The sequence below is a fragment of the Hyalella azteca genome, unplaced genomic scaffold (assembly GCF_000764305.2).
Source record: "Hyalella azteca isolate HAZT.00-mixed unplaced genomic scaffold, Hazt_2.0.2 contig15387, whole genome shotgun sequence".
In the NCBI taxonomy this organism is placed as follows: domain Eukaryota; kingdom Metazoa; phylum Arthropoda; class Malacostraca; order Amphipoda; family Hyalellidae; genus Hyalella; species Hyalella azteca.
The window spans coordinates 526,809-552,515 of record NW_025945243.1 but is presented as its reverse complement, the minus strand read 5'-3'; the positions used below and the strand labels follow the sequence as shown (position 1 = coordinate 552,515).

Genomic DNA, 25,707 nt, shown 5'->3' with positions numbered 1-25,707 from the left:
GCCGTGCAGCGCAGTCAATTGAACTTATTTCCCTATACTAAATGCTTATTTCATGTCTATGGCTTTCAAATCTAGTTCAACATCAATCTTTGGTTTGCGTCTCATCTTGACTGTATCTGCTGATGGCTTCACAAACAAATTACCGAGTAACCACATAAAAAGTATTCGACTAATTATTTTGAAGCTCTTGAAGCTTTATGTTTTCTAACGGTGATTCCCATGCACTAAAAAGCTATGCATTGTTCAATGGATTTTGCTAGTATTCGTCATGCTTGTTGATGTTTTTCAGGTGGGAAAGTGGCTGAGCGCAACATGCATTTCATTATCGCCTCACGAGCGTGACGTAACTCTGAGTACTATTACTCAGCTGCTCAACTTCAGCTACGTTTCCTTTCTCATCAAACTCAAACGAAAATGATAAAAGAAAATTCTATACGAAGCGTCCTCTTTGTTTTTCATAGCTTTTTAAATTTTCCTGTAGTATATCATAGAATTTTACTATCACCTGGACCTTGATGGTATTATTCTTCTAAGTATTAAAATCACTGGACATACGACTGACGAATAACGGCGGTAGCAGCGCTGCAACATCATCAGCTGGAGCGGAAGAAGCGACTTCAACAACGGCGGTAGCAGCGCTGTAACAGCACCAACCGTAGCGGAAGCACCGGCAACCTAAACACCTAACAAGACTAGACTGTTCTCGCCACCATGAGGATGCCCAGCAAGAAGCAGTACAACCTCGTCATCAATGACGAACTCGACTCGCGCATTCCGTTACATCCTGACGAGTCGTTCGCCGAGGGCATCAGATTCTCAGCAAAGGTGAGTGTTTATTCACTACTTCAACCGCATCTGCAGATGATCAAATAAACTAAATTAATTTTAACGGAAAAATTGCCCAGTGAACAACTTGTACAGTTGTACAGTTGTAATTTATGATTAATCATGACTTTCTATAATTTTTTTCGAAGGGTTCTGTTATTTTGCTGCGATGAAAACAGTATATGTACTGAATGAAAACAATGGTTGTGCGAGACATATTCAATAAATTTGAACTTATCATGACGTTGAGCGTTCTTCATTCATTGAAGAACGCTCATGAAGAACATTGAAGTTGAGCTGCGTAACACAATCGTTTTTCCCAACTCGTTGGTATGATGTTTGCATTTCACCGTAGCTACCTAGGTAAGTATATTAAGAGTGCGTTAACTAAACTCTGTTGTATTGAACGTTTCTCTTTATTTATCCGTTGTTTATCTTGGACCATTGAATTACTAAATTTTAAATAAATGCAACAAAAATAAGCTTTGAATATTTAGGTGTAGTGGCAGCATGGAGAGCCAAATGAGGGTGTAAAGGTTTCCCCAAAGTTTCACGAAAATGAGATGATTCGATACTTTTATCACGTTTATTGATGGTGAGTTTCTGCACATAAAGAACGACAATTTTGTAATGCGAGATAAACGAATAACGTGGTATTCAACAATATGAGTCAAGAACAATAACATACACAAGAAATAGATCAAACTAAATTAGCTCACCGAATCATCGGAGGAACTGGGGTAAATTTCAAATAGGTAATAATCTAAACAAAACAAAAACGAATTCAAAGGTTGCGTAGTGTCGTAAGTCTATAATCGTTCTGTCTAGTGAATGACATTGGCTCCTGACAACACCTCCTATTACGGCATTAAGGGATGGAATCAAATGTGCACGAGAAGCCTCAACAGAGGGCCTAGCAGGACGAATTGAGATACATCGTCTCCCTCTTAGGCTTTAATGTTCCACTCCGTGCCCGGAGTGGAAGGATTTTTATGCCGGTGCTTTACTAACATCAATTATTCTCAATTGGTTAATCATTCAACGAATTTCTTAAAATATTTAAATTTATTAATTCAAGTGTGTCGCTAGTGCAGCAAAATGCATAACCGGTCTCTTTTTTCATCGTTTTTCTTGATGTTTCAATGTATTTTTGAACAGCCTCATGTTCTATGATTAAAGAAATTGATGTCGTTATTTTTATCAAGGTGGCGTATATATTATTGAAATACTGAATTCATGTGTATGTTGTGCAGTACATCGGAACTCTGGACGTGCCGAGACCAACCAGCAAGATCGAAATCGTGGCCGCCATGCGCAGAATAAGAGTGAGTAGCAGGCTTGTTGTTAGGTACCTTATTAATGGTGCAGAATAAGAGTGAGTAGCAGGCTTGTTGTTATTACCTCATAAATAGGATTCTTTTTGATTGGAATTATAGGGGTTGAGTTGTTTTCATTCATGGAGAATGTATCCTTTAGTGTTATCCGTATAGAACGGGCTTCTCGAGCTTCTTCTATATGCTACCAAGAAGCGGACATTCATAGAACTCAACACGAAATCTGTGCTCGATTTTTAACTTCACACTTTTCAGAATTGCAAATGCCATCTTAAATTCCATTCTATCTCAAATTTGAAGCTCGTAAATTTCTTACGACTATTTAAATAAGAATCATCTCAATAAGAATATATAACAATAATTATGCTCCTCAATGATCCAAATGTAACGGATATCATGAGCAAACATTGAGATTGGTCGCCTCGTGATACGCTACTCTACATAACTCAATGTTTGCCATCAGACTTAATTTCATAACCTTTTGAACAGCATTTGTTTTGGACGTCTCCAGACAAGTATTTGTAAGAACTTCTCTGAATGTCGTGGGTGGTGACTTTTTACCTCAGCGGGGGGGGGGGGATAATTGTCCGATAGTCCAGCACGCGTGCAACTCAAAAACTCACTTATGCATATTTAATTTGCCCGTTGCTGCTGAGTTGGTGCGTGGTGGCGTAAGATGTGGAACCTAACTAATTAGGTGCTAGTCAATATAGTCAAGTGTTTAAAGTTGGAGTCTGAAGCTTCATGGTCGAAAATGTATAGGTACATGATCTCGCACTAACTCGGCTGCGCTGTGCGTATGGAATTCAGCGCAAAAAAAAAAAACGCTGTATGGAAAATTCCTAGTGCTGCTGCGTCTAATTTCTTCAGAAGCTGAAGGATATTTCCTCAAACATTTATTCGGATCAGACGATTATAGTAAAATCAATGGGAAATCTAAAACATCTAAAAAGTAACTATGTTGTTCAGATGAAAATAAGGGAGTTGTTGACTAATTAAATCTATCCTGCCTTGCGATTTATATGCTCGTTCTTTTAGAAAGTCGATTGCACAAATCCTTCGTCGAAAGCTCACCATTTGATTTGTTGCTCTAGGATATTCCGTTATTTTGCGAAGACATTCATTCAGTTTCCTCATCGGAACAGAATATCACGGCCGAGCCTGATGACGTAATTACGGTTTACAGAATTTGCGCGTCGCGCTGCTCGCTCTCTGCTCCGTAAGTAAGTTGATGAAACAAGTCAATCATAAGGCGGTTATGGTGGTACACGTCAATATTCTATTTGAGTGTTTGTGTCAGTGTGAGCTGTATTTAGTGTCCGGGGCTTCAATAGAACAATTGTGTAATTATGGTTTGCAATGCAGCTGCATTGTCATTTGATGAATGCTAATGTAGGCAGCATTTGCACTTGTTGTGATCTGCTGCATCGATCAACACCAGCTGGGCCAATTTCCTGACAATGCGAGCACGAAACTCGTACCATGCTAATAATTATTGAACCTTACAGCATTCAGTTTTATTTTGTCACATTACCGGCGTTTCGAATCGGTGTTTAAAAATTGCTACTGCCGAAGGAAATTTTTAGAACTCTTCAAGACACTTGCCTAATGCAGATTTTGTCTGAAAAGCCAAGAAGAGTTGACATGTAATTAATTATGTAGCATATAGCTGTTGTGCAAGGTTATGAATTAGGCCGTGAAAAAAACCGTTTCCCAGGCGGAACCGTACAAATTCATACGTTTGCACAAGTACTTCAGGAATTGTAAATTGTTATAAGTATTGTGTGTTAAATGATTAGCTAAAGTACACGGCAGTGCACGAGGCAGTGCCAGACGGCGGCGTGACGTGTCATCGGTTGGGCCGCTCTTGCGTCCACCACAGACCAGTAACGCCCACTTCCGGCTTCCGCAAAAATGTGCTATGTTTTTACAGGAAGTGCGGGAGACTCACTTTTTTCCGTTCCCTAGTTAAAGGGAATGTGTTTTAATGTAGATTTTGAATGATAATGATACAGGCTTATCAAGTACAATGCCATGGGTGCTTTTTGTGTAGTCATAATCGAATAATTTTTTTTTAATTCACCGGCATGAAGCATTAAATTTAAGTTCCTATAAAGCTACCTTTTTGACAGGGATATAGGTTTTGGCATTAGCCTGAAGACGCGTGCAATTTTTATCCTTGGGTAAATGTTTTGTGACTTTTGATGTGGATTAGACGAATTTCCTCTAACGAAGTGTTCTTTTCAGTACGAATTCAAAGCGAAGGCAATCAAGAAGAGGAAGGTGACGATGGAGGTGTCGGTGGAGGGCGTCAGAGTTCTCGTCAGGAAGAAGAAGAACAAGAAGCAGGTCAGTTTTTCAGGCTCTTGATAGGTCTCTTGGGTGATATTAAATACTAAAAATTTTGGATACAAATTTTAGTGGAAATGAGTTAATTTTCTGTTTCCTCTCCGGCTTGTACAATTTCAGTTGCTGGCAAATTCATGTTTTACTTTATGTAACTGAAGAAAGTTCGCTCATTGCATCGATCGTTACGTTTATTTCCTGAAGACTAAAATATTGGCCTCCTCAGCGCTAGGCGTGAATCGATTTGTCTGGTACGTTGCCAGCGCTCGTTTCGCTTTATTTGTTGCGTTACAAGACGTTCTTTCTCTTGAGTATCAAGATTGTAATTCTATGCAACGCAAATGTATACATTCGGGAAACATTGTATTTATCCCTCTTTTGACGTTGAGCCACTTTTCCACCGCGTATATACTAGTATGCGAGTTTTTTATGTGTTGTTGCGTGTATAATAAAGAGCTCCCGAATGAGTGAAATGTGAGTTAAACGCACGTGTGTTTGACAGCCCATCCCTCCCGTGGGGTCTGAAGAAGAGGCTCGGTTCCTCATCATGAGTCACCCCATCTACAGGATATTCTACGTGTCGCACGACTCACAGGTAAGGAAGACTATGTCCTGCTGTATTATTGCTGTCTTTCTTACTCTAGGTTTAGGATTCACTTGAAAGAAATTAGTTTTACCGGCATGAAAAGAGATTAATTGTTTTTAATAACTTTGCCCCGGAAGCCGCCAGTGTTTATTTACTCTCTGTAAGCTTGTAGATATGTTTGTAGATATGCCATCTTCCAGTGTATACCCCCAGAGTGGCTATAAATTTAAAGTTCATTAATTTGATACCTTGGTGCTTCTACTAACGGACTATGTATGCCCGTAAATTGAAAGTCGTAAGCAATATTGAAAGAGCGCCACCACTACATGTAGTATCCGTTCTAGCGTCGCTGTGTGAAATGCTTCTTGGTTATGCTGCGCACCTAAATTGCACATCGCGGACCCAAGCCAAGTAATGACTAAGTACTGGTTACTGGTAACAACCTGAATAGTGAAGACAAATGCCTCGAGTTGGTCAGACCGTGGAGCTCAACTGGCTGGCCATTATCATAAACATGGGAGAATTTACTATTGCTTAGAAGCCTCTAAATTCTTTGATCTAAGGTTAGAGATGTATTAATTTAATGATAAGCAATAATACCATTCAACATCACTCCACTTGACATGTGATGTTAAGTAACGTTGATTGAACGGTATTTATTCGTAATCATTCATTGTTTCAATTTGTAATCAACGTTATTTCAACGTCATTTGTCTGAAGAGAAAGAGCTTCCCTTACAATTACATACGGCAGAATCACGTAAGGCTGGCGCTCGTCAAAGGTGTTGGTACCTTACCTTTGCTTAGAACTCACGATTATAATCTGCACTAATTCAACTTATATTTTTATTTAGTTGAGGAAATGAGGCACTATTATGAATATTACTATGCCCTGCAAGTGAAATTTCATTCTTAAAGTCTTGTGGTATCTTTTATCTTTATGTTATGCTAGGAGTATTGTCCTAAATTTCAGATCGCTCCCGTTTTTTCTGTTATGTATATTATATAATCCGAAAAATGTTCACATCATCCTGTGTAAAATGCATCCAAATTTATCCAACTTCTATCTGAGATACTTCCCTCCTCCCCCCAGGATCTCAAAATCTTCTCGTACATCGCCAGAGATGCTTCCTCGAACGTATTCCGATGCAGCGTCTTCAAGGCCTCCAAAAGCGTGAGTTTTCCTGCTGTTTTGTTCTTGGTAATCACAAATTTTGCGCGTTGTGAAGTCAAATCTTGAGCTATGTTCCCGAGCGTCGAGTGCGTGAGCTGAAATGTACGGCTGAACGTCCAGGAATTAGATTCGATTTTTTTAAATTATTTTTTTGACGACTATCGAAGTATTTCAAGCACGCCGTTCCTCCTCGCTACGGCGCGCCTAGCATAAGCAAAGGCATATACTTGCCGCACGAACTCACGGAGCACATTGTTTGATGTAGCAGTATTTTATACGCAATATATTCTTATGCATCATTACGACTGTGCACAAAACTAGCTGTGAAGATAGCCAAGTGCAATACTTCTGCACCCAACGCAGCACCAGGAGACCCATTACAAGTCTCTTCCAAGCAGTTGCAGCACCCACAATGAGGACACGAGCAGACGCACAGCATGAGCAGCATCACCCACCCCCACAGCAGCACCGCCATGCCTACAGCACTAGTCTCCCCAGGTCGTTCATCAGTACCAAGTTACGAGGTCGAGATGAGCTGTCGCCAGCTGAGCGTAAGGCTCCACCTCATTGGCTCTTCATCGGCCCGTCATCTGACGTGATTTGTGGCGGGGGCCTTCAGAGCTCGCCGTCAATTAAGCTCCCGTGCTGATCGTTTCCTATCGCCTCTGCCAGCACCTGAACTCGATCACCAATCCATTAAGTAATTTAAGATCGGCCTGGTGGTTGCGCAGTTGTAATTATTAAATAAATATTTATATAAGTGGTGCGCAGTACGTGCGAACAAGTAAAGCGCGCATGCGCTCACAGTCACGACATCAGAGCGACTCGTTCTGCTCGGCGAGACGCTGACGCTGGGCGCTCGTCTGGCGCTTTTTTCTGGCAGCCATCAATCAAGTTTTAGTTGCGATGCTGTTGACCCGCTGCCGTCCCAAGTGAGCAACTACCGCTCGGCTTTATTTAGAGCTCAGGTTTGCGCTGTTCTCTAAGTAAACTAAGCAAGGCTCGGTTGTGCCAGGAGGAACCAGCACTTACATTTGCAGCACCAATGCCCTGGTGTTATGCGTGACCGGGGTTGCGACCGATAAGTATGTTATCCCGCATTTTTTCGTGCACGCGTTGCACATCATTCAATACAAACTTAAATTTCCACTTTTTATAATTTGTTCTTTTATGAAAAGCTCTTATAGAGGTTTACAATGAATGAAACGGCATATAGTAATAGGCATTTAAAAATTACTTTTTAAAGACAACACTTTTAAGAAATCCAGTGTCTCCGATGTTACACATGTACAATGAATTTCTAATTTTATTTAAAAAATAATAATTTTTAATTTTTTACTATTTAATTTCTAATATTTTATGTAAAAAATTTAAATTTTCAAAATTATTTATTCAATCAATTGATTCCTGCATTGTCTCCGACTTTACGCAAGTGTGCAAAATTTCAGATCGATTGGAGAGGTACAAGTGTGTTAAATATCGATTATAAGATTTGTAGCAGACAGACAAATAAACAACAAAAAGTTAAGTTAAAGAGAAGTGTTGTAATAGAGTGTCGATAGAGTACAACTTTCTAGTTTATCATTTATTTATTCATTCTCTCCAGTTTACGATGTATCATTGAAGTCAAAAGAAACTATTGTTATAAAATTGGCTCCATTCGAGCTGATTACATATGAGATAGGTACGATTTTACAAAAATACGGCAGTTCCAACTCGTATAAGTAAAGAATATTGCGTATTGATTTTTTTACATTTATTTCAGTTATCTTCTCTTACTGATGTATTAAGTCAGACAGCAAGCGTAATTAGTTTTTGCGAGACCTTTGAGCGCGTGTGAAGCCCTTTTGACTATTACAGCATTTATATAGTTCCGAGCGTGAAAGATTAATTTGTCCTGCATCCATAAGGAAAATCAGGTGAACGATTTTACTTTTTTGACTGTTTTGCTGTCTGTTACAAAATCTATTCCCTCGTAGTGAATCACATCTTTATTTCTACGTGACTGAGCGAAGATTTTTTGCTCTACTCTCTGCCTCATCGCTGGCCGTGGCGCTACATTGTAAATGCTGAAGTTGAAGAATAACATATAAATTTATATTTCCCTGCTGAATACAATGCAGCAGTTTGCAGCGCCTCATTTTTACTTGATATCGGTCGCGCATCTCCCGATAACGTTGTGTTTTGTGGCGCAAATGAAGATGGACTATGGCGTTAATTAAGGAAAGAAAGCTGTGGCGTTATGCATGATTCCATCTCTAAACACAATTCGAGAGTCTCACTATGTGCGTTCAAGTGCATCTCTCACACGCACCCCTACACCTCACACACGCTCATGTCCACGTACATGTGGGAGAGTATGTATGAGGGGAACGTTTTGGCAGGGAGCGTCTAGCAGCAGTAGTCTGGTAAGGCGAGCTCGGGACGCTCGGCCTACGTGTGCTGCTCTGCTCTCGTGCCCTGCAGTGGACGACGCGCGGTGTCTGGTAGCTGCCGCACCCGGCGGCCGAGCGCCGCGCTAGTGTCCGTGCTCTTGTTGCCGTTTGTGTTAGGTGCAAAAGATGCAGTGCTTGATTACTTAGTGCAGACCAACTGTTTCGTTCGTTACGTCACTAAGCCGATGGAAGCAGTAATCAGGAAGTGAATGTAAAGCAAAATATCGTTATGTGCCTTTTGCTGTGTTTAGTTTTGCAAAAAAAAAAACTCCTGGATGATTCTTGTGTACAGACTGAGGGTAAATGTGAGATGCAAATGCAATGCAGCAGCTTTAATAAAATTGAGCTGTGTTGTGAAGCTCGCTGATTTGATGATGGTTTATGCTTATAAGTCAGACCGATTTTTTTTTAAATAAATTTCCGTCGTCATACTCACATTTAAATTTGTGAACAAATGTGGGTAGAAATATTCTTTTTTCCTCGCCCAATTCTATGATAATAAATCTATCGTTATACGTGCTGAATTATTGACAATTAAAGTGGCGACATTAACAGTTCGCTGCCCTATTATTTTCTCGCTCGTTACGACTATTCAATGAGTTTTAGTCAATAATTAGTAAAAAACGTATCAATGAGCTTGATTTGTTTTCGATTCAAACTTAATTATTAATGTGCCTAGATTCAAAGTTTCGTTTTGTAATTCGGTGGTGTAGCTCTGTAAATTTTGCATATAGTATTTTCGGCTGCTACTGCGGCTCTATTTCAACAACTTGGTTGCAGCTGTGTCCATCTTATAGACTTTCTATTAATCATTCGTTTTCTATTTTGGATCTTTTCATTCGTATCTTGTTTCACTCATTATTGCTTGTTCTCAAATCATATATATTTTCTCACATGGGATGTTCGTGTTGACTTTGCAACCATTTAATATATTCTTTGAATGTTATTCTCAACATTTCGCTCATTTTTCAACTTCGTTACAAACAAGTACGATTATGACGGATTTTATTCTTGCTTAATTAGCATCCAATATTTTTCTGGCAAAGTGCTTCTTTCATTGCGTGAGTCACCTTGCTTCGCCGAAAAAACCAACCCCCTACCATTGTACCCTCAGCGCCCTTACTTCTGTCGAATGACCATCAAGGACATGACATTCTGAGCACGTTCTGAGTTGTTAATGTCACCTTAGGGCCATCCTTGTAATTTATTTTTTTAATAATTTTGTGTCAGGATGCTGTTCAATGGAGCTTGGAATAATTATAGGCAAGGTTGGTTACATATTCATTGTTTCAGCCTTGTCTTGTCTCGACAAATTGTTATGAAGGACATCGCAAGTGTACTTGGCCTTAATTACGCTTTAAAAACTTCACATGAAGAAAATTTTAACCATAATTCAGGTGGGCATAGCAAGTTCAGATTGCCAACTACTCATCAGGCTAGTAAGATGAGCAACGTAGGTGCGTTTAGCTCGTATTTGTGCATCACAGCCAGCCGCGTCACCACCTCTCTGGCGTGTGCCCCAAAACACCCGACGCACAAAATGAGCTTTTTCCGAACATCGTACCTGCATACAATAGAGCTGAAGTTCGATAAGATGCCGTATAATTTATTGCAGGGGTTGCTCGTTCATTTGAACTGAATTCACTTTTTTATTAGTTTCCGTTGTTAGCTTATTCGAATAATAGCTAAGCAAATGGAGTAACGAAAGCTTAATTACTGCGCCGTCATGCGGAACGTTGTTCGTGTCTCTTCATGACATCCATTGCGTATGAAATTCTAGGAGTATAATATTCATTCTTTTGGAGGGCTTGAGTAACGTTATCATGACAACAAAGCTGAATTTGCATGTCTGTATCAACGCAACTCATGGTTTATAATTCATTCAATAACGCTGTGACACACAGAACGACAGCGCAGTTACGAATATGTTTGTCATTGCGGCGAGGATATAGGCTGCTGTCTCGCTCATGATCGTACGGGAAGTATGCCGCTGTTTCGAACGAATGAGCTGCGGCTGCTTTCTGAAACCTCGCATTTATGATAACATTGTTAAAAGAAATACCTGAAACTATTTTTATCTGTCGCATCTCGCAAGAAGATAGCTTTTCTTCTTTGTGGAAACTATTTTCTTGCCCATTTTTCATTGAACCGAACATCATTAAAGGGCAGGCAGATGGTGAAGAATAATTCTGTTTGCTCGCCATTGTTTTATGCTTCACATGAACTTTCCTCCACTACTGCGATATCATTTTAAATCGAAATTATTTATGATGCATAAATAGTCAATATAAGCATCACGCTACATGAATTCGCTGTAGTTTAGTTAAGAGCGGTCAAATAATCGAGATGGTAGTTGGCCTCTTTAAAGCTCCGACCAGACCTTAAAACTCAATAATAACTCCATTCGATGTAGTGGCTCTAGTTCTGAGACGTGTATGCTATCTATAGTTTTATCGTTGTAACTTATGTCGAGACAAACATTCGGCATGTCTAAACTATCTAGGTTTAGTGTTGTCAAACTACCATGCACGACATTGGACAGTGGCTCGCAACCTGACATCTTTCTCGTTCAGTTTTTTTCATGTGAGTAGCGTAATTTTATGATGATGGTAATAGCCAATCATGTTTGCCTAAAACAATTACCGCACGTTTTTCAACTCTCCGTCATTATAGTAAACTCATCAGGCTTTGAACATCTAAAGTTTCCTCACTAGCTAATGTTATTTAATCATTCAAGGTTTATTAAAGCTCTACCCACTAGTAAGCCACGTTGGAAATTACAAAGGGTCTTGCTGGTCTTTCAACGCAGTGTGTTCAATGAACCAGCTATATCCTCTGATTCTCATTGTACAGGGTACGCTCATTGGAAATCTTCGATTAACTCGTTTCATGAATTTATATGAAGACTTCCTTCCTCTTCAGAATTTTATTTGTAGAGGCTTGTATTCTTTGCAAAATAGATAGTCGGGCACTGCAGTCTCGTAGTATTGGCAGTAGCGGCGAAGAAGGTCGTGTGCATTTCATGGCTGTCGTTGCGCTTACTCACCGCTCCCTCGATCTGCTATAATGGCAGCGCCGGTCGTCTTTGAGCTCAGCTCTATTGTTCCTTGCCGCAAACAGTCTATCTCTGCAAAGCAAGGTGGACTTGTTCGTGTGCATCTCATTATAATATTGCTGGCATATTCTGATACATGCGTATACATTTGCATTCTGTGTATATTTTCATTGTGTTGGTGTATAGTAACATCTTGCGTGTGTACATACTGCGTAACTGGTTTTCATAATGAATATAAATCGTTCAATTGCTTGGGCGGTTCGTAATCGATAATTATTCATGGTGAAATTGGAATAAATAAAATTTTCTATTGTTGAATCTTTCAGGAGTTGCATTCATCGAACAACTCAAAATTCGCCAGGGTTTGGCATATATTCACAAATCACAAATGTTCAAGTTATCCCAGCAAAGTACTCATACGTCTATCATTAATATATTCACAAGCCTTATATGGTTTGCCGGGATACAAGCTCATTAGGTTCTAGCATAGCATTAGGACGAAATATGCTTGTGTATAGGGCACGTGTGAAGCATGTCCTGAGATGGGACTGCGACCTTGCTTAATTTGCTGCACCATTAAACTTGCTTTATTGCCTAGCTCTGCATTTAGGACGTAAACGAGCCGTAGCATAAATTATGTTTATCACTTTTTACAAAGTCGCCCGTGTTGAATTATTTGCCTGTAGTTGCTTACGTTGCTGCCGACATCGTCACCAAAGCGTCTTTTGGATTTCCTTACGTATTCCTCCCGTAGAGCAACTTTCCCGACCGACCTCACGCTGTCTAACGCTGGACTCAGAATTTCTATTAGTCCGGGCTTAATTATCACTAAAATAAATATTTAGTGAATTTAGTAATTTGAATAACGGGACTAAACAAATTTGGCAAGGCTAATTTTCTTTATTTGCCTCTGACTATAAATTTCATTTGGCCATAACTGTTAATATGCAGGCGATTTGAACTGCTTATAATATGTAAGGTTGGTTTTCAATCGCGCCAGTAATACTTCAAACAGGCTTGGAAAGAATACATTAATCGAAGAAAAATTGAAATATATCACGACTGAACTTATTTACTTCAAATTGGAGTGGAAGCATTACCTCCGAATTTAATTTTCAAAGCAAAATGAGTTCAGTCTTATTTTGAGTCGAGTGCAAGCAAGAATGACAGCATTGAAGAAAAATAATGGCTGTGGCCTTCTCATTACGCGTCACGATAGCTGGGGCGGGGTTTTCTCCTCTAAACATTTATTTCGTGGGGTAATTATTTTCAACTTTCCCGATCGAAAGTGTTCTATTTCCATAATGTTTTTATAAACTTGACATCTTCTATTTTAATCTTTGCATATATTTGTGTTTTTACGTTTGTGAATGTTGGCGCATTTTATTGTATCAACGAAACTCTGATTTAATGATGGATGGGAAATTATCTCTGAAATTATCTTATGCGAGTTCAAGTTTTCGGCTTGAATAAATTTGCTTGTAAACCTGGTGCTTAATTTGTAACTAGACTACGAGTTTGGCTATGTTTATCGCGGCACAGAAGCGCCTCTCCATAGTTGTCGAGGCGCTCCGTGTAGCGGCGCTCAGTCTCACCGCTTGCATAAACAGCAACCGTATCGCCAAAACTCCCCGGAAATGACTCATCATGTTCAAGTATCTTGTTCGCTCCGAGATAATACGGCCTTTTTGCTTTATAAAAAGAAATCTTTACTGGTGTCAAGTGTCGTTATTTTTCTGTCGCGTGTACTAGTCTCTGCTGCACTGAAAATCTTCACGGTTATATAGCATGACGTTTGCGTGTTGTCAACGCAGGCAGCGGCTCAACATCTGCGGGTTGTAAGAATTGTTTACAACTTCTCCACCCTCACCGAGGACAATGCTCTTCTTGGCTCCCGATCTTTTACTGTGTACTCTGATATGTCAAACAATTATGCCTAGACAGCTAATAGAGCCATGTTCTTGATGTGCGTTAGCTCTGACATTGAGTTAGCTACTACTGAAGTATTTTATTAGGACTCGAATCCTAAACCAATTAGATATTTCAAAATCGTTTAATAGCTAATGAGAGCATTGTTCACGGAGTGTTGACTGTTAACGCATTACATACTGTGTCAGAGTTTCAAATACTTAATATTTGCAAGATTCTGATAAAGAAGTGCACAATTTAGGAGGAAAAACTTTCTAGTTAAATATCTGTTTTAGAACCAATCAGTAGTATGAAGTTACTATCAATTTGATCTTATTTAAAATAAAAAATAAAATTCGCCGATAATTTGTTTCACGATTCTGTGACCTACGGTATTTATTTAGAGTGCAGAGGTGATTCAAAATTTGTCATATTGTTGATATGCGGCGAGCTACGAAGCAATGCACTAACGCCATGCGTTGGTTACCCACAAACGACGGGCGGCGTTAGTGTACGTGTGTTGGTGAGCTGAGATGCGTAATTCTGTGAGCGATGCTGTGTCTTGGCAGCCAACTGCCTCTTTTTGCTGAGATGACCGTGCTAGCCCAGGGCACTGCATGCCACTGTGCCCGCTGCCTGATGCCTTGCCTTGCCCCTGTATCATGTCTTCCCTCTGTATCATTCCCTGCATGACCAGTTGCATGATGCCTCGCAGCGCCCACTGCATGATATCTTACCCTATCAGTAGTGCCGACTGTATTTTTACTTAATTAAATGTATCATATTAGTCGACGCTTACTGTATTTTGCACAACTATCATTCCCTGCAATGCAGACGATATTTTTAATTTAATTTTTCATCCTGCCTTGCCGAAAGGATTCGCACATTTCCATTTTCAGTATGCAACAAGTTTGCAATATTGTTCCGTGCAAGATTGATGATTCTAAGTGGCTTTTCATGCACCCATTACTCTTCAGTTCTGCTAACAATTGAATTGCTAAATTTGATGATTATTTTTGTTCTTCATATTCTGCCTAATTTTTTTATCTTTAATTCCTACTGTTTACAATGTTTGTGTATCGCCTGGATTTTTTGTTTGTTTTTAGTTATAATTAGGCGATGCATTATAATTGTTACATCAAGTGTAGCTATAACGTCTCACCGAAGAAAAAGGATGTTATTTATCGCGAGCGATCTTAATATGACAAGCTGGGAGTGTCCGCGCTCGCGTTGCATGTGTACGTTGCAGGGGAACTGCCCAGCGTCGAGGGACGCGTTCGTGATCGATGCTTTGTATAGCTGGGCTCTCTGTTTGTTCAGTGTTCGCTTTGGTCGGAGTTGGACGCCTCAAAAAAGCCCGTGTGACGTCAGCACGTCACCTTGATACACTCAAAATACTCCCATGCTAGCCGCTGCTGCTTTTCACCCTTCTTTCTGACTATTTCTTGTAGAGCCACACCAAATTTAGACTCCTGCTAACTTATTATAGCGTTAATCTCCTATCCTCGAGCTGTGCATCGCAACGTACAGTTTCTGGTCTCACAGTTGTACCTCATTCTTTTGTGGGACCCTGAACTATCTGCGCATATTCTCCCTTTGTTCTTTGATTGTTGTCGCCAGAACACAGGCGCTAATGATCTGTTGACGAACTTGAACTGCCTCGCTGAAAGATATTCTTGACTCGTGCTAATCATCACCTCCTGTCACCTCCTGTTCTAGCTCTTACCTTGCCTTCACTCTATTTTAATTCTTTTCAGTAATGCGGTTTCTGAAAATTGTGCTTAAAATTGCACTTTACAATGGGCATCGTATGATAGTGGGCGGCTTTTATTTTAGGTATAAAAGTATTACATCCCCTGTTAATTAACACGGTCTATTTTGTATCCAGGCAAGAAATAAAATTCTGTCACCACTCTCACCAGAATTACTCATAAAACTCATAAACGTCTGAAAACGCCATTGAAAATTGATTATGAGAACGTAAATAATGGTGCTCAGCAAATTTGTAATATTTTTCTGTATTATAACTTATGATTATCAAGTATTATAGCTTTATTATTAATCAGTCTAAGAACTTTTACCCGAATGCGGAAAGTCAGCATTTCATGGAGGCCGAATAGCTATGTCAATCTTCGGTGTAGTGACAGGAATTAAAACTCGTGCCTGATTAAATTCGATAAACACCTACCAGTGCCTCTAGAGTCACAAGAATTGCAGAAATATCACGCGCCGGTTGTAGTAAGAGTCACTGGGCGCACTAATGAGGACTTACGATACCCTGAAGTGTTTTTTAGTTTGGAGTTCTCTTTTGAACTTGCTGCATCGTGTGAAGCATGTTAAGACAACGAGGCGCTGATGGCGTGGCCAGTTCGTCTGCTGCCTGCATAGATGATCGACCTCGGAAGAAGCTTTCCTTCAGAGACCCCGAAGTTGAAGGACGCACCTTCAATGGCATGCCCCTGTCAGCCCCTCCCGATGGCTCCTCCAACAAGGGACGTTACATCCTCAACAGACCGCACTCCATCGCAGGCGTGCTCGGTCTCACCGGATTCTCAAGCTCTGCAGGCGCCGAGCTTAAACACCCCGCATCATCGCCGGTGTCCCCACACAGTTATGTACCATCGTCTCCTCTACCTCAGTTGAAGAAGTTTATTGTTAATAAAATAGATAAAGGACGTAGGTTTGAAAAAGAAGATGCTATTCAAGAAAATGATAGTTCTCTGTCGGCAGGGAAGTTAATCAATGACCATTACTCAAAACACAGAAAATCAGGAGCCAATGCTGAACATATTTCGAACACCTTACCCAAATCAAATAGAACAGAGTCAGGCTCTACGAATGGGTCGTCGCGCTCCTCTGATCCATCCCGCGTTGACACGAAGCTGTCGTCACGCTTTTCATCGCTGCCCCGTAATGACCGGGGGCTCGACTCTAAATTCCGCAGCCAAATGTCCCCGCAATCTTCGAGAAGAAATAAACAATCGCACTCTGAACTACTGCAGCCCCAGCGTCTGGACACCCTGAGACGGCACGACGTCACCGAACGCCGGCCCGTCTTGCAGGAGACGGCTATTCTCAAATGTGATGACGAAGGTCCCTCCGCCCCTAGAAACAAGTCCCCGTCCCCTGAAGTGTCCCACAAGAAGCGCAGCTCCTCTGCCCTGCCCATTGACAGGATCAAGTCTGTAGAAGTTGCTGATAACGAGTCAACGTCTGTGAGCTTAGAAAACCTGTCACTAGATGTAAGTACATGTGCAGTTGTGCGTCCCTAAGACCGCCTTATCCTGTTATCATGTGTAGGAAATGCGTTGATGTACAGGGAGATGTATATTAACGCGTGTTTTCCCGCTGGGAACTACTTCGCAGGAATACTCTTTCCAATACTCGTGACATTAATTTTATTGAATTGTTTGACGACTTATACGACGAACGCTCACTATGACCAATCACAGCTCTACCTTATTTTATTGTACCCTATTGAAATTAATGCTTGTTTGCACGAGCGCTGGATGCTCTCCATGGTTACACCTTATCGAGAACAGTTTTACATGTTGTGTGCTTTACAACGGTGGATCGGATTTTGTGATGACTTTTTCAATATCCGGATTGCAGGCGTTTAGTTGTTGCTGTGTTTATGGTTATTCTGTGCGTAGTAATAACGCCGAAAATCATGTCATGAACAAGTAATGCCAGCAATGCATAACGTATGTTATTCAACAGAGCTGCTCACGCATTGATGAAACTAAGCAATACTAATCACACGATATTCAACAGAGCTGCTCACGCATTGAAGAAGCTAAGCCACACTAATCACACAATATTCAACAGAGCTGCTCACGCATTGATGAAGCTAAGCATTACTAATCACACGATATTCAACAGAGCTGCTCACGCATTGATGAAGCTAAGCATTACTAATCACACGATATTCAACAGAGCTGCTCACGCATTGATGAAGACACTACTAATCCCACGATACTCAACAGAGTCAGGCTATGCGCATCGTGCGCACCATCGGCCAGGCGTTCGAGGTGTGCCACAAGTACAGCGCAGTCAAGGCCCCCTGCCCGCCCTCGCCCTCCTCCTCGCACTCCAACGACGACTCCGACGACTCGGCGCACAAGAGGAAAAACGGTACGTCATTTTCCTATTATTATTATTTTTGTTAAGTTTCGAGCATTAAATTTAGCATAACCGCGATAAATTAACTGTGAAATCGTCGATTTGAAAACGGAGATGCCACAATGAATCACTGGGTTACGATTACATGAAATATGAACTTAAATCGCTCAAATTATTCTTAATGCTGCGTTCATCGATCCAACTTCCTATTAGAACGTAAGTAAATGTATAAGTGATATTTAATAACCAAACATCCCTCCTGATATTGATGACAAGACCATCATGGTTAGAAGAAGATCTGTTGTGTATAACATGACACGTTTGTGTATATACACGTTTGTGTATAACATGACACGTTTGTGTATATACACGTTTGTGTATAACATGACACGTAACGTTTGTGTTGTAGACATGCAAGACCAGGAGAGCGGGCAAGTCACACTCACCCCTGACGACCCACGTGACAGCCTCGCCTCCGGCAAGCCTGGTGACTCTGACCTCCTCACGTCCTCGCCCTCTCAGCTTAAACCACAAGTCAGCGCCACCAAACTAGTTATTGTTAAATCAATTAATTAAAATAATTCAACTCAAAATACTGCTAAATATAATGGAAATTGGGTACTCATATGAACCCATATTTCTTAATAAATTTGCGTTACTTTTTTGTAGAAGATCAATGGCATTTGAACTGCTTTGGTTAGCTATGTTTAAAATATTTGCAATTTTCCATGAGATTTCAGGGTTGGTTTATTTTGGTGGTAAATAAAATTGGTATAATATACCTATTTCTTCAGTAAAATTATATTTTTCAACCCGAATCTTACAATGTAACTCTACCATTGACATTTTCATGTGTCCCTTCTGACTTAATATTTTCATGGTTGTTAGCTTCTATTAAGTTGCCGAGAAGGCAATCACAGTCGTTTATTAAATTGATGATAAGAAAACGTGGGATGATAAGCTTTAGGTTGGAGCCTCCACTGTTAACTCTGCGTGATGTGTGCAGACGAGCTCTGGCAATACTGGCACACCAGCAGGGGACCCCCTGAGGGGCGGCGCCCCCCTGGCGCTGCACCACGAGCTGCAGCTGGTGAGGGCGCAGCTGGAGCAGCAGCAGCAGCAGACGCAGGCAGCTGTAGCACAAGTACATCTGCTCAGAGACCAGCTCGCTGCTGAGACGTCAGCCAGACTTGAGGCTCAGGTTCGGGCAATCAATTATTCCTTAATTTCATAATCCTTTATCTTGCATAACCATTATTTACTTTTAGCAGTATATTATCCTAAATGTTATCCGCTATGCAATTTGAAATGATTCTAGGCATTACAGACCACGGTTTCTGTGTTGGTTTTTCTCAATGTTTTTCCTTCAATTTTTAAAGAAGACTGATGCACTGAACAATTTTCTAGGTTCCATTGATTTCTATCTGATTTGCTTCGATTTATAAAGCTATGAGGCAAATGAATCAGGTTTGAAGAAACCCAGGTTATTGAAGTCGAAGTCGACGGTTATTATGAATTATTCATGTGTCATGCGAATTATTCTTATGTTTATATAAAACAGACAATACATCATTGGATAATACACGATGTATATGAGTGAGAGAGGCGACCTGAATTGAGTTGCGGTATCTGAGACTCCTAGTGAATGACTGCCGGAGAGACATAGTATAGTGGACCAAACTACTATACTAGATCCCGTAAATAACTGAAGTAAATACGTAGATTTTAGACACCCTTTTTCAAAATACACGTATGCTCTCTAGATTTATTTTCATCGTGGTTTTCTATTTCAACTTCGCATATGTATACTTAACCGAGCTCTGTTTTGAGCCTCAGCTCGTTAATCCGATCACGATGTGAAAAGCGAATTAGCCTGGCAACTTATGGAGCCTCAACATTAGGAACGTGAGCGTATCTCCATTACATTCTACGTTTCAGTAAAATATATAAGTTAGTGTGTATCAAAAGACATTGAATTGTTTGGCCTAACTGCCATTTGATGGGTTTTGACCGCGTCGTCCCACTAATATTATGTAATTGGATCCAGCTTATCAAATCTTAGATTGGATTCCAAATCTGTGTGGCTTGCAGACGAGAACTCATCAACTTCTGGTGCACAACAAGGAGTTACTGGAGCACATCCAGGCTCTCGTGCTCCAGATCAGAGAATTGGAGATCACTTCTCCAGGAGTTACAGCCGCACCGCCTACCATCCCGCCCCCTCCAGACACCACCACACCTCCAACTCCATCCCTGCAGGTCGGTTCTAACACCCCTCCCTTAACGCCAAGTTTTAAATATCAGTGCCTGTTTTCAGTTGCCCTGTTATCGTATTTGTTTTGCTTGTTTTCATATTACAGGCCATAAGATTCTAGCGGCCACACTAACCAGTAAAATTTAGGGATATTCTGAATAACGGTTAATTTTAGTCACTAAAATGCTTGAAAGTTGAGAGAGCAAAAAAGGCGATGTTAGATCGGCAGCTTCATAAAAGCTGTTAAAACATTATAGAATTATGATTGTAATTAATAAAACAGCTTTTTCTGTTACGTTCTTTTCACTACAAATCACCTAAAGTATATATGAGTTGATTAAACGATACGCTTTTGTTACATAAATCATAAGGCGTCACTTTACAATAATCCCACTCATTATGTACTACTGTAATACATTTAAATCCACTGATGCAGGATATTCTAGATCCATTAAAGCTATTGATTCTAAACCGTATTAAGTTTGATACAATTCCTGCCAGTTTTGGAGTTTGTGTGTTTAATTAACTTATGTAGTCAACAATGTTTTGGTTTATATTTGCCATTTATTGTGGCCATGTATTTCCTGACCTAACGTGTGTATTATGCCTCTTCTGCCTTCTAATTCAGCCTGACTAACTCTCAGTTTTTTTCTGTTTCAGAACATGGATGACTTATAAATAAGTTTTTGTTCCTAGTAATACTGAGTGTTCCTGCCTTCTCTGAACCTTGAGCCTGTCACGGAGCTGCCGAGCTTCGCGCTGAATGTCTCGCAGCTTAACTGAACTTATCTCTCGTGTCGTATTTTTTATGAACTGCTATTAATTTATTTTAGGGCATTTTGAAACTAAGATGCCTAGTTTTGACTAGTATAATAATTAGGCTATATTGGTAACTCGGTATAACGAACTGACGTGGTCGATGGAGCCCCCCTCACGGAGCTGACGTGATGAGCTGCTGCTACAGTGGTCGGGCGTCCAGCCTGCGTGTGTCTCGCCTTGTTTGTGTACGTCCCTCATCATCACGTGCTCACAATAGCTTTCGTTTTCAATTTTTATTTTCAGTACTGCAGTTGATTTTACGCGTGTCATTAAAGCAGCCTGTACAATCATAGAAATGTTCGTATTGATTTGATGCATCTAGAGCCCATCGTCTCTGTTGCCTTAGCCTCAGCTTGATAAGTGAACAGAATTATGGTTGAAGACAGCTTAGTTCCGTGCTTAGTAGTGTGGTGTTTTACTCAGCAATTTATCCAGTCAGTAAGATTATTTTGCAACAGATTGAATATAAGAATATTATGTTGCTACCACGATTTATTCACATTTTACTCTTCCTTATATTTTGTAAGGCTTTTATGGATCCTCATATATTTATGAATTTGCATCCAGTTTATTTCATCTCCATCGTTTTCGATAATTCTTACCTCAGCTCAGAATATTGCATTGTTTGCTGATAGATTAGTGTAGCTTTTGCTCATAATCAAAACATAACAATTTCCTTGTATTGATTACATTTTCGTCATCGCTGTGAGTTAGATGGCTGTAATCTCTGTTTTAATAAAAGCCATGCAATGACTTGAATGACTTATCTTAGATTCAGACTAGTTTTTGATTTCTACATAAATGAGACCTTCTTGACGATCAATAAAATAATATAATTTTAAGACACTTTAATTATTAAAAATGAAGAAAGCGGAAGCAAATTAAGTTGTTAATGTCGTCTTATTTCCATTGATAACAATTGTGTTTTCACAGAATTCGCCGAGACTCCATCACCAACTCCAGCAGCAGCTACATCAGTATCAGCTACAACAACAGCTTCAGCATCACCAGCTACAACAGCATCAAATCGAGCAGCAGCTGCAGCAAAGCCAGCAGCAGCAGCAGCTGGAGCAGCTGCAGCACAGAAGCAGCAACAGCAGCAGTGAGCAGTCATCCCGTGAGAGCGTGACGGCTTGCATAGCGACCCTCTTCCCAGCAGGCGACACGCACTCGCCGTCACACAAGCAACATTCCTCGTCCGTCTTCTTCCCTGGCGATGCGCAGGCCTACCACCGCCTGCCGCTCGTGCCCGAGAACTCGGCTCTTCCTTCTCTCATTCCGCCGTCCTGCTTCAACCTAGGCCCCACTGGCATGCCCAGCTTTGGACCTGCTGGCATGAATACATTGGGCGCTACCGGGATGCCTACTTTTAGTTCTTCACTGAGCAGCTCCGTGCCTCCTCTGGGTCTCGGGTCCATCAACCCTGGGCCCATAACTCGGGCCGCGTCAGAGAGAATGCCGCGCCAGAATACACTCGCCCAACTGCAACGGATGTCGTGGGGCCGACACACCACTAAGTGATCAGCAGCAATAGCTGACCTCCACCTGCTACTGAGTCTGCTGTTATACTCATGCAATTCCCACAGATTATAAGTCTGAATATTATGTGCACCAGTTATGATATCCCTGGCAAATTGCATTTTTGGACAATAATTGACTTGAAATTTTCTTCATGAGTAGCCAATGAAATTCCCATAGCATGATTCATTTCTTATGACAAATCCTTCTTCAGTCCCTGCTATGTCTGGCTGTGATGTCTGCTACTCCTGTGATGTCGCTGCAAGCTACAAATTAGCGATGACTATCATTTTCCTTTGATGCTAGAAATCATTTGTCCAGCAAAAATTTGACGAAAATACTCTTTGATGTTATAACTATCCCCTCCCTTGAAGCATCCCTGTATATGTATTTTTGACGAGCTAAAGTGTTTCAAATGATCAGTATTGATAGCACGAGCTTCTGTGGACAATATGTGTGGTCGTTCACTTGTGTAAGGCAAGATACTTTAGCTGGATAGAGTTAGCTCCTATAGATCCGTCCAATGGCGTGCTCTCTCTCTGCTCATTAATTTTGTTTGTGTTTGTCCATTCGTCTTGACTTGGTTGTGAGCTTGACTTATGGTTAGTCGTGTCCCTTCATTATAAGCTGCGTATACACTGAGCTTCTCACGCTTGCTTGGTTCAGTAGCCGTCCAATATTTTCGTAGTACTCAGTATAGAAGAAACAAATATATGCTGCTTGCTCCTGCTTTGTATTATCGCTCAGGCTTTACCTACTATCAAATAAAGATTAGGTTACAAGCGTCTCTATATTTTGCATAATATCAGAGAAGTCAAGTCATAGAATATATTTCATGTCTGTGTTAGGTTGCCATAGTCGGTGTTTGTCATGGAGTTAGCGTTGAGAAAAGTAAGATGTGTTTTGTGTTCATTAATTTTTTGTTTGTCCTGGGTTTGTGTTTGTGCAATTTAACTTGATTTACTTCTGTGAAGATAACTGTTAATGTCGCAAACGTGGCTGTACTTTGCCATATAACTGTTGATCAGATGACATGGCTTCATAAGAACTGCTGTGTACGTTGGTACATAGACCTGTTCTTGATATGACTGCTGATCTTCTTATTTCGATGTTATGTTCTGGTTATGTGTTGTCGTACTCAGTGCCTCCGTGTCCAGAGGGTCGCGTGGTAGCAAACGTCATTACGGGTCCGCTGGCACTTAGCGGTTGTCTGTGCTTCTTCCTCCCCTGAGAGGAGACAAGCTCCAGCTCTGAACTGCCGAGCTCCGGCGTGACTCCTGTCGCATTTCCCTTCATTTTAATCCTTCGTATGCATTTTTTCTATTTCACCTCGTTTTAAATCGAAAGCCCGGGAAATACTAACGATCTCAATAATTTATTCATTTGCTTACTTCTCCTTTGCAATATGATAACTTGATCTGATAAACCTCTTTACAAGAAAATTCATCGGATTATTAATTTTCTGCGGATCAATTGACATTGAATCGTCTCAGGCTGCCATGTTCGTTTCTTATCCTCAGCAAATTTCATAACCCATCTGGAACTTGCTGGAAAATTTTTTTTTATCCAATCAGACAATTTTCCCCAGCGATACATACATGGCGCATAATACTTACGTGTCTATTTATCTCTCATTGTGATCTTTTAACCATCAATGAAAAGTTAATCTCTTTAGATAATCAACCGTCATGTGTGACCACTTCGTCTGTTTTTAAGTTGATAAGGCAGCGAATATTTTATTTGTACTGTGTTACACGTGTCAGTTACGTTGTCTACTGTGTTACACGTGTCAGCCACGTGTTGCGTTGTCTACTGTGTTGCACGTGTCAGCCACGTGTTGCGTTGTCTACTGTGATGCACGTGTCACACGCAAGTAAATGTTCTTCACTTATGTTTCGCACCTGTCAGCCTTGTGTTGCACGTGTAATAAGAGCCATGTCTACACCTATCAACCATGTGTTGCGCCTGTCACAATGCACGATACGAGCACCGCGCATTGCAGGTCGCATGTATTATAGTGTCCATATTACCTTCAGCCTCCTCACCACGTCCAGCTTTAGGCCTGCGTTTGTATATATTATTTGACATCATCCATGCAAGGCCCTTGGATGTCCCCCACTATGATCCCTCAATACTGAGCAACGCAGCCCCTCATCCATCATGTCCGTTCATATGAGAGACACAATTGCTTTTTACTATATATTATTGTGTAAGTGACTTGTGGTCTTGATGCCTGAAAGTGATGGTTGGTCGATTGTTGTGACGTCCATAGCTTATAAAATGACAGTTTATAAGTTCCCATCCTATTTTCAATGCCCGTAAATATAAGAGACAATTTAGATCTGCGTTCATTATCCTTTCGAAAAGAATGAATGATTGGTTTGCTTTAGCTAAACCCTATTTCGCTATCTACGATCCTCTGGCCACAGCTGAAGAATGTCATCCTGGCATAAGGTGCCATTGCGGGTAAAAATCCTGAACTTCTAGTTTATACTAACATTAATTGAGAACAGCCATTGGATATTTTTCATAATGTGGTATCATCTTGAAGCCTTTGAAAGTAAACAATAAGTAAATATTTGCCATTTAAATTACATGACTGCAGTTTCCGGTCCAATCACATCACATCTACATCGATGAGCAGTAGAATGTCATTACCTCCAGACCCCCTCATAACCCTCCGGCACCGTATCATCCTAATATAGAGCGATTTAATTGGATTGCAATCAAATTTCAATAAAATGGCGATAAGTTTCGACACTTCTGCATGAAGCCATGGGGTGTGTTGGCCGTTGATATTTTAATCACGAAGCACGATGGTCTCTTGGGTGTAAGTGAAAGCGAATTATATCTACAATCTAGTGTATACAATATTATTCATTTAGGTTGCTTTACACTCTAATAAATTGGAAATACTAGAATAATGTTTCAATGCATTGCTTAAAAGAAGTTCGTTTACAGCTCACAACATGTCTAGGTAAGAGGCATTTGGCAATCGCTCTTTAGTAAGTGGCGGTATTTGAATCATTATTAAATAGACTTGTGCATGAACTCATGATTTTTATTTTTTTTCAAAGAAAGTCATAAAAATCATAAAAACCGATGAGGAAATGGGTGGCAGTCTTGCCCATAGACTAGACAAGACACAAGAGGTTGCACTGCATTTTTCTGGCAGCCTTCCCAGGAGTCGGTGGCCGTTCAGAATATTTTGTAGGTCACAAAATTTCGTACTGGCAAATCTAAATGCCAATTTGAGTGCATTAAAACATAAAGCTCCAGTAAACTAGTTAAAAAAACACACATGTGCGACGCAAGTTATGGGTAAAAAAGTA

The 25,707-nt window shown here is 40.5% G+C and overlaps 1 protein-coding gene across 3 annotated transcripts; it reads left to right on the top strand.

The window, feature by feature from the left end:
- Positions 1-286: 286 nt before the first annotated feature.
- Positions 287-24,714, top strand: LOC108672841 (carboxyl-terminal PDZ ligand of neuronal nitric oxide synthase protein). 3 transcript variants are annotated; one of them, XM_018160586.1, is made up of 10 exons: positions 287-825; positions 2,079-2,150; positions 4,407-4,508; positions 5,008-5,100; positions 6,184-6,264; positions 17,649-17,796; positions 18,194-18,318; positions 18,791-18,985; positions 19,876-20,043; positions 21,791-24,714. In XM_018160586.1, the coding sequence occupies exons 1-10, from the start codon at positions 712-714 to the stop codon at positions 22,376-22,378; spliced, it is 1,686 nt and encodes a 561-aa protein (XP_018016075.1). In that variant the 5' UTR covers positions 287-711; the 3' UTR covers positions 22,379-24,714. The 3 variants fall into 3 exon arrangements, with proteins under 3 accessions (XP_018016075.1, XP_047740347.1, XP_018016074.1); XM_047884391.1 differs by lacking the exons at positions 287-825; positions 2,079-2,150; positions 4,407-4,508; ... (1 more) ...; positions 6,184-6,264; positions 21,791-24,714 and adding exons at positions 15,520-16,904; positions 20,699-20,981; XM_018160585.2 differs by lacking the exons at positions 287-825; positions 2,079-2,150; positions 4,407-4,508; positions 5,008-5,100; positions 6,184-6,264 and adding an exon at positions 15,540-16,904.
- Positions 24,715-25,707: the final 993 nt, after the last annotated feature.

Coding starts and splice junctions, on each gene's coding strand:
- LOC108672841 (XM_018160585.2), top strand. CDS start 15,996: ATGTTAAGACAACGAGGCGCTGATGGCGTGGCCAGTTCGTCTGCTGCC. Junction 16,905..17,648: donor TAGAAAACCTGTCACTAGAT/GTAAGTACATGT, acceptor GATACTCAACAG/AGTCAGGCTATGCGCATCGT. Junction 20,044..21,790: donor CTCCAACTCCATCCCTGCAG/GTCGGTTCTAAC, acceptor GTGTTTTCACAG/AATTCGCCGAGACTCCATCA.